Here is a 9,509-nt window from a genome sequence, read left to right as displayed (position 1 = left end):
AGACTAGAATCCAGGCCGAACAGCAGGGGGCAACAGAGAATGTCTTCTCTGCCCAAAGGTGCGGTTTAGGAAAGGGCTCTTGTCACCTTTTGCAGGAAGCTACAAAGCTGGGGAAAACTGTCAAATGAAGTTCTGTGATGGATGGCCTGTACCTCCCTTCTCTCTCTTTCCTGTGGTGATGGTGGACAGGGAATGCTTTAGGAGGCCACTATGAAATGGAAACAGTTAAGGGAAATACTCCTCTGTGGAATGGGAATAATAATAGTAATCTACATTATCGGGCTATTGCAAGGATTACATGCTTGTAAACTTCATGAAATAGAGTGTATAACATGCTATGCATGCATAACATGCACATACCCAGTGTCCAACAAGGTTAACTACCACTGTTTGTCATAAAAAAAAAAAAAAAGGGCTACAAAAAATAAAAATTCCAGAATGCATGACAAAAACCTATGGCTAAATGGTCAATAAAAATCAAATTTGAACATACTTTTAGTGAAGTAATTTTATAAAATATAAGATAGATTGCAAAATAAGTATTTTAATGTCGTGAAATAAAGAACAGTCACAGAATAAAAAATATTATGGAGAAATGTGTAAACAAAACAAAAATAGGTCACTATGAAAAAGATTTGTTTGTACATTATAAATACTGCCCGAAATATTCCAGCCTTTTGATATAAGCGATGAAGTCCTCCTATTTCCAATGAAAACATTTCCATTATCAACATAAGTTGCCATGGTGAATTGTACTTTAACAGTAGCCAGTCTTTCAAGTCAGTGTACTATTTTGATTATACTCTGATTAGCCCAAAACTTAGAGAAAGTCATAAAGCACAAAAAAAATGGGGACCGAGGAAAGGGCAGAAGACCAGAGGTTACTGATTTGTCCTCATCCACCCCTGCCCCATGACATTTGTCATTGTCTAATGTCTCTCATCTAGAACACCGATGTTGGCACCCATCAGCCTTGATTATGTTTAGAAAAAGCAGATAAAAGCTACAGGGAAGATAACTCTGAAAACTCAGTGCTGATGGGCAAAATCCCCAGTTCCCCTCTAAGCCCTCCGTCATATCCTTTAAAGGCTAATGCAGATGATGTAGGTGTCATTTCCATCTATATGCAAAGCAATCTACAGTGTTAACATCAGAGTTGATAGAGGGGCGTGCCTCCACTCAAATATTTTTAAGTCTATTGTATGGCAGACACCCACAAAGGATTTTTAAGACCTCGGAATGTCTAGTGTTCTGTTTGTTTCGTAAGAGAAAGAAATAAGATCTAAAAGGTCCAGAGCGGCCCAAACTTACCCAGAGGCTCAAGAGAAGTTAGGACTAGAATATCTCTTGAGGGTTTAGGATTAGTTCTCTTTTGATTATTGACAAGAGATGAGTAATGAGAACATCGCTCAACTGTAACTGTTGGTTTCCCCCAACAAAGGAGCAGATGGAAAGAAGTTAGAGGGTAGAAACAATGGGAGAGACATTAGTCATCCCTTATAGCTAGTCTTTTATACTAGAGTTCATTACTTAGGCTCATCAAATCGTTACTGAATGTTCAGTTCTCTGCCCCTTCCATCTCACTCCTCATAGCCCAAGAAGTTTAAGACATTTGGCACGTAGAGGACTACCACGTTCTGGAGACTGAATGCGGAACAAGGCACATACAGAGCTTTCAGTCTAGGGAAAGCTAGAGAGTTACGATACACTGAGGAATGTGGATAGGGAAACTCTTGGAGGAAGTAGCTTGAATCCTGAAAATAAGAGAGCTGAGCCAGACAGAAGTAGAGGGTGAGCAGTGCTAACTAAATGTCTTAGGAACTGATTTTTTTTTTTTTTTTTTTTTTTGCCTTCGACTTGGAAGTAAGAACTCAATGCATTCCAGGAACTAGAAGAAACTCGATGTTGGCTGGATCAGAGGATGCAAAGAGAATGGAGATACGTCCAGAGGAAAAAGAGCCATATGGGCCCCAGTTAAGGAATGAACATTGATCCTAAGAATGGGGAAAGTTTTCAATAAGGTTTGATCATTCCATTTGCATTTCTCACTTTGGACTTTGAGTCTTTTCCTTCATTCCATCTCCACAGGTCAATGATGAGCTTGTGCATGAAGCATCTTAGAGGTCCAACGTGGGTCCTTCCTCTTAATCCAGGAACCAGTTCCAACATTCAGAGTTATGTACAAGTTTGTCTAGGAATAGTTGCTTGTTTGTTCAGGAATAGCAAAGTAGACTCATTCTGGGTCTGAAACTTGGAAATGGTTAAATGATTAATACAGGACGAATTAGGCAGTAAGTGTTTATAATGTTTTAGAGGAATTTTTATTCAAGCAGAAAAATGTTCATGAGTATTGAGAAAAACACTTTAAGATGATAAATATACACATAGGAAGATCCTGGTAAGAAAAGAGAAATGTAGATATACACATCCTTGGGGAAAATAGGAACAGGAAGAAATAAATCTCAATATTTCATGTTCCTGGAATTTATTATATGTGGGTGTTTCTTTTGTTCATGCTTTTATCAACTTCTTATGAAATTTTAATGAGTGTGCACTTTCAATAATCAGGAAACATGTTAAGGATTTTTTACCCTACCCAAAGACACATAGACACTTATTCTTAAGAACAAGAGTTTATTTCATATAATTGAAACTCCAAAAATCATTACTGGCTTTTGTCTGAGTGATTTTTTGAGTTGTACATAATTTAAAAAGAGGTGGGGACTGGAAAAACAAAAGAAAAAACAAAAGGAAAAGGTTAATACTAGCTGATGCTGCTATCCTAAAGCCTATCAATTCACTTTCACATTGTCTTGTGCCCCATTTAGCATCGTTTTCATAAAGTGTTAGAATGCAAAAAATATGGAACTTTGCCACCCTTTCAAAAAATTAAGTTAGTCCAAAATAACTTCATCTATGTGGTAGGAAAGGAGTTAAATGCAGGATATGCTCTCAGAGTTGTAAAAGAGTGTGTGTGTGTGTGTGTGTGTGTGTGTGTGTGTGTGTGTGTGTGTACTCATGTACACTTTAAATAAGACTTCTCTTAAAATAAAAAAGGCTTTTTCCAGTTTTAGTTTCAATGATGGTTTCTTAGAAAATAGCCTTCTTGGTTTGGTTCACAATTCTGAAGTCTTCCCCATTAGGGGCCATACTACAGAGTGTCCTGCCACCTGGGGACAGAAGTCAGGGCCTGTTCTGGGCCCAATCCATCCTCCACTTGCTTGTTGACATTCACATCTGTGTGTGCGAGACGGGATCCAATGTGTAATATGGGTTTTCCGGGTTCTTTTTCTCTTCGTCCTTATCAAACTGAGCTTCGATCTCTGCCGGATTGACATAAGTATAGAATCGAGCCATGATGGCAAAGATGACACAGACAACCAGTAGCAACGCAGCAAACAGAATGTACTCGGCCCACTTTGAAGAAGTTGGAGTTGGAGCAAGAAAAAAACAGAAACAATACAAGTTATGTAGTGTATATGGCATGGGTATATTTTCTTGCTGTGTCCGGATGGAAGGTGCTTTTAAATTAAATTGTTATAGAAAATTGGTAGGCCACCGCCATAAATGTCATGGTCAGTTGTTGCCACAGATACAGAAGGGCCAGTTTTTCTTGAATGTGTGAGTTTAAAGATAAATTTTTTTTTTTTTTTAAATAGCACTGGAATGCAGAAATACAAGACTTTGGGAAGATGAGAGAAAATTTCTGAAAAACCCAAGTCTTAAGGCAGGTAGCTGGCCCCCGGAAGGATGGAGACCAAGAGAGCACCAGGCAGCACTCTTGAAAGGAAAAGAACCTGATGGGACTGTTTGCAGTTGACTCCTGTCTTATTTCTCCGCAGTGCCTTGAGGTCATGAGCATGCAGATGCTTTGGTGGGACCCAGCAGGGGAAGTGGTGAAATTGATGGGCTCAGGTAAGAGACAACTCCCTTAGGAGGTAGATATGTTAATGTGCTGAAGGAGGGAGCTTAAGTATCATAAAAAGCCCTTACTTTATTGTAGCTGGAAATATTACAACCACCTTTATAATGGCTTTAACTTTAGGTATTATGACAGTTTCTAGATAACATGTCTGGTTTGAGACCATTAAGTTGCATTCACTGAAGCTGGGAAAGTCTTTTCTTTGATAGTAAACCGCATTAAGGTGTATGCACGTTAACCCAATCTGGTTATGTTGTTTGTCAATTGGCAACTGTGTAACACAGTGAAAATAAGAATCAGCACATGCTTGGCCTGAAGACCATTTTGTAACTGCCCTATCTGGCTGGCCTGGCAGTTTTATTCAGCCACTAGCTGAGATGACTATGTATGTGTAGATGGCTAGGGAGGGTCATCATGATGACCATTAATAGCACAGAGATACATACAATCTCCTTTTCCAGCCCATACCTGTTCATTGAACTGGCCTGCCTCTGCCACGATAAGCACTATGATGTTGCCAACAGCCACTGTCAATAGCCATCCTGCTTGAAGCACCGACTTCATGTTGGAAGGAGCCTGAGGAAGCAAAGAGAATCCCAAACTAGATATCAACCTTAGCAGCAGTACACAACTCACCGAGGCATTCCATTAAACGGTCTACCCTAAGAAATGCACATTAAAAGTCAGGCTGGTTTAAATGTAAAAGGGATAATTGCTCGGATAGTCAGATACCCCAAATGCTCAAGTTGCAGGAACATACAAAGATTCCTTTTTCACTCTCCACATACTTGCCAAGTTGCCGTCCTAGTTAAACGAACAAATCTACAGATGAACTGATTCTGTTTCTACAGAAGAGTGTCCAAGCGAAGCCACCCAGCACGACACCTCTTCCCCACACAGGAGGCTGCTTTCTGAGCCTTGAGCGTGCTCTTTTTTGGGTTTTTTTGCCCGTTTTCCAAACCTTTTTTTTAACTTTTTTTCCCTTTTTTTGGGTTCTTTTCTTTTTTTGGCTTTGAGGTCACTGCAGAAAGGGATTATTCAGTTCACATTTACAATCTTTACTGCAAAACTTTACTGCCAAAAAGGTGCTAGATATTGTGGGGATGCAAAACTACTATAACTGTAGTTCTGATAAAATCATTTATCGAAATTAAGAAATTAAGCTCTAAATCAGATATCAGCAAAATTTGCCTCATTAGTGTAATATACATAAAATCAACAATATGTATTTTTTTGTCTTTTAAAAGCTAGGCCTTAATCAGTGTTTATTAGAAGCTACAGAGAGACCTCAACTGAACCTTAAGGATAATGAGGCCACAGACCTGGAAATGAGCACTATTATGACTTACGACTCGCGGATACCATCTGGTTGTTTCAGAAAGCAGTCTACTGACTATTAGGATCTGGTGACAATCAATATAGTTTTTCCTACGTAGGACTATAAACCTCTGTTTATGACTGTGGGGATACAGACACATACGATATATGTACTCATGAAGCTAAACAGTACTATTCTTAGTCAATAAAGACAAGACTTGGTGATCTCAAAAACCTCGTTTGGTAGAACCTACCAGAATGCTTTCTAGAATTATTTAAAACTATAACTATATAGCTACCCCAGATTTACACGAAGTCCCAGCAGCATTTTTGAAAGCAGGGGTGTCGGGCGAGGCTGGTGAAAACAATGAAAAAGAAACCTGAGAATAGGAGAACTCCAATCCCGTGACAGAGAAAACGACCTCGCCACAGGTGAGAAGGAAATACTGTGGGATTTGCAGAGCTATGTTAACTGTGTTGGGTGAAATATCTTCAAACATCTTCGGTTCGGGGCAGCCATCACTCTAAACCAACGAGGCGAAAGTGAGAAGAAGACATTAAAATCGAGATCACTTCGAAAATAAAAATTGCTCAAACAGGCAAATTGAGTTTGGACTTCTAGGGTCACATCGTGTGGTTATCAAGTATACATTTTCAATGTAAATACACAACACTACATTTTATACCCGTGATGGCCTTTGGTGAGATTTGAAAGTATCTTCACTAGTGTTTTCCTCTTAAATAAGAGAGTAGATTGCTAGTCAGGTATGTTTAAAACATTGCCATCTCTTTGAACTAAAAGCATCGGATACTGGTCCATGTGAACTTTTTAATAAGAGTTAAGTCAGTCTGTTCGGTCTCATTCTAATGGTGAACTTAAGTCAATGATAAGTTAAAGACTTGGCGATGAACTGAATTAATTCTAAACCTATTTAAAATACACATCCGAATACCACTCTAGTTAAATCATTACTCTAGCCTGAGTGTTTGAGAGGACTCAGATCAAGAAAGTCTGAGTAGAACTTCTGATATGATGGAATGAGTTACTAACCTTCCTTGTGATTACATAGGTATTTGCACTACCGAATTCAAGGTTGGATGATTCAAAAGAATTTCTACACTGTTCTGAAATCCCTGCTAGGCTTAGTGTGAAGGTTTTTCTATGGGGGAAAAAAAAAAGAATATAGGTTAACATTCTTGTTATTAAAAAGCTTAAATGTATTATTCAAACAAAAAAGACCTGAAATCCTTGAACTTGGTACAGGGTGTCCAGTATAGGTACTTACTTGCCAGAAGAGAAAAACTGATATTCACTGCCAGTGTGAGGGGCGATGTTTATATAAACTTTCCCATCATCCATTGTGACATTTAAAGTCTCATTTAAAGCATTTACAAATCTGAAACAGAAAACCATGTATCTTGTGACTGGACTGTGGAATGATTTGTTCTAAGTCACATATGTGCACCGGAAGTTGGTCTATCAGAACGAATTTAAGGTGTTTACAGAAGATTTTTAGAGTAAAGGCAGAAAGTAAGCAACTCCAGACTTGCCCTTGCTCATCCGCTCATGAGAACACATCTAAAAAAGAATTTGTTTAACACGGTTAAGTGCCAGGAACTATTCAAAGTACTTTGTAACTAGGAACTATTTCAATGATGTTTTGGGATGTTAAGTATGGACTGAACTCGGTGATGATTGGTTCCCCTTCAAAAAGGCAGCCATGCCTTTGTTCTTTGCTTCAGGAGCTTTAGAACTAAAGTGGTGAAGGACCAAAAACAGAAGTTGCTGAGAACCTAAAAGACAGCCTCTGACTGGGGCTTCTTTTTGGGGGTTGGTGAAGGAAGCCCATTTATTTCCTTTACCTCTAAAGAGGAGCCTGGGACAGGGAAGCACTCCAAGGACTGGCGAGGAAGAAGTGGACCAGCCCAGCAATCAGAAATGGTTTTGAGGAATTCCCTTCGGGTGGAGGAGAACAGTGCCTGCAGGTCCTGGAGTGACAGTGACCAGCACCACGCTGGAATAGAGCTAGGAATGGAATGCCCCAAAAGACTTCTAGTTTCTGCAAAATCCCCAAGCCCAAGCTTCACATGGAACCAGCTGAACTGTTTGCCTTCAAGGGACCATATAGGTGGTGACAGTGTGGGCAGATGACTACAGATCCCTTCCTTAAATGTCCCAGGCTATAGAAGACCCTTACGTTCTTATACTACCTCAGGGAGAAGGGTGCTGCCCAAAATAACACCAACTCATTTTTCCTACCAAATAGATGAGTGAAGGTTTACAGTAGACTATCCGATTTAGAGAATAAGAGGTACTAATAGAGTACATTTAAGTATAGAAAATAATAACTTAACTTCTATATCCTTAAAATGTGTGGACAAGTTTCATCAACTTATGGCAACAAGTAATGCCGGTAAAAATCTAAGGACTGGAATATCTCTATGAATTAAACTCAGGTCATGATGTCCCTGGAAATTCAACTTGGTATAGTTTGATAAGTTATTAATATAGAAAACTCGAACTGACAGGCAGAATTAATACTGCTCCAAACTGTACAAGCTACTCTTGTCAAAGATTAAGATGAACCACTCAAAAAAAGACAGTGGGAAGAGTATGAAGTTAAGCAGTAGACCTTTCAGCCTAGGTCCTGGCTTTATCACTTATAAGCCATAAGACTCTGAATAAATCCCACTCTTAGACCTATTACTTATCTGACATCTCTCAGGCTGGTACAAATACCAAAAAGGATGAAAATAATCTCAAAAAAAAAAAAAAAGCGCAACATCACACACATCACATGTGTTTTCATATGCACACACAGAAAATAGTAGAGCATAAGCAGCAAACATACTCTGAGTGCTTTGAAGGGTGAGGAGAGCAGAGAGTCAAAATCTATTGTGCTCTTATAGTTTTGGATCCTAGGGTCCCATTAAGGCTAAAGTTAGCTTAGGTCTCTTAGGAATATCAGGATCTAAGACTACAAAGTGATCATGGAATGAGGTATGGAGAATGAAAACCAGCTTAGAAAATGACAAGATGGGACCAGTTCCTTAAAGAACAACCAAGAGGCTAAGAGATTTGTTCCTTCTCATATTTACAAATAAAATGGCTTTGTGAGATAGATTCACATACTATGAAATTCACCCATTTAAAGTGTACAATTCAGTGGCTTTAGTATGTCCGCAGGGTTGTGCAACCATCACAACAATCTAATTTTTGTCAAAGAGAAACTCAATGCCCTTTAGCAGTGACTCTCCATGCTGCCTGACTGCAGTCCTTGGCAACCACTAATCTGCTCTGTTTCTATGGATTTGCTTGCCATTTCATGTAAACGGAATCGTACTGTATGGGGTCTTTTGTGTCTGGCTTCTTTCACTTAGTATAATGTTTTTAAGGTGCATTCATGTTATAGCATATATCAGCCCTTCCTTTTTATGGCTGAATAAAATTCCATTGTACGAATATACCATAGTTCATCAGTAGATGGGCATTTGAATTGTTTCCACATTTTGTCTGTTGTGAGTAGTGATGCTATGAATATTCAACTAAAATTTTTTGGGTGGACATATATTTTCATTTTGAGGGGTATATACCTAAGAGTGAAATTGCTGGATGATATGGTAAATATGTTTAACATTTTGAGGAACAGTTTTTCACAGTGGCTACATTTCCACCAGCAGTTTATAAGGATTCAGATTTATCCACATACTCACCAACACTTATTATCTGTTTGTTTTAAAATTAGAGCCCAGTGAGTGTGATGTGGTATCTCATTGTAGTTTTGATTTGCATTAGGCGAATCATAGCCATCTCTAATGACTAATGATGTTAGGAAACTTTTCATACGCTTTTGGGCATTTGTGTATTTTTTTTGGAAAAATATCAATTCAAATACTTTGCCCCTTTAAAAAACTGGGTTATTTGTCCTTTTATTATTGACTTATAAGAATTCTTTATATATTCATCATGTCTCTTATCAGATATATAATTTTCAAATATTTTCTCTCATTCTGAGTTGTCTTTTTACTTTCCTGATGATAACATTTGTAGCACAAAAGTTTTCAATTTTGATGAAGCCCAAGCTGTTGTTGTTGTTATTATTATTTTGTTGCTTGTGCTTTTGGTTTCATATCTAAGAAACCATTGCCTAACCCAAGTTACGAAGGCTTACTCCTATTATTCTTCTATGAATTTTATTGTCGTCGTTATACTAGGTTTATGATCCACTGAGTTAATTTTTGTGTATGGTATCAGGTAGCGAAGGTCTAA

At 38.4% G+C, this 9,509-nt stretch overlaps 1 protein-coding gene across 1 annotated transcript in view; it reads right to left on the bottom strand.

The window, feature by feature from the left end:
• Nucleotides 1-3,012: 3,012 nt before the first annotated feature.
• SLC15A1 (solute carrier family 15 member 1) overlaps nucleotides 3,013-9,509 on the bottom strand; it is an 80,696-nt gene continuing 74,199 nt past the window's right edge. The window contains exons 25-29 of the mRNA XM_023532429.1: nucleotides 6,526-6,636; nucleotides 6,291-6,399; nucleotides 5,620-5,763; nucleotides 4,391-4,498; nucleotides 3,013-3,417 (exon numbers count right to left, since the gene is read on the bottom strand). Of these exons, the coding sequence (XP_023388197.1) occupies nucleotides 3,232-3,417; nucleotides 4,391-4,498; nucleotides 5,620-5,763; nucleotides 6,291-6,399; nucleotides 6,526-6,636 (658 nt within the window). The 3' untranslated portion in view covers nucleotides 3,013-3,231. The remainder of the gene's footprint in view (nucleotides 3,418-4,390; nucleotides 4,499-5,619; nucleotides 5,764-6,290; nucleotides 6,400-6,525; nucleotides 6,637-9,509) is intronic.

This window comes from Pteropus vampyrus, unplaced genomic scaffold (assembly GCF_000151845.1).
Source record: "Pteropus vampyrus isolate Shadow unplaced genomic scaffold, Pvam_2.0 Scaffold83, whole genome shotgun sequence".
Lineage (NCBI taxonomy): Eukaryota > Metazoa > Chordata > Mammalia > Chiroptera > Pteropodidae > Pteropus > Pteropus vampyrus.
Note: the sequence above shows the minus strand (reverse complement) of the source record. Positions and strands in the feature narration are given on the sequence as shown.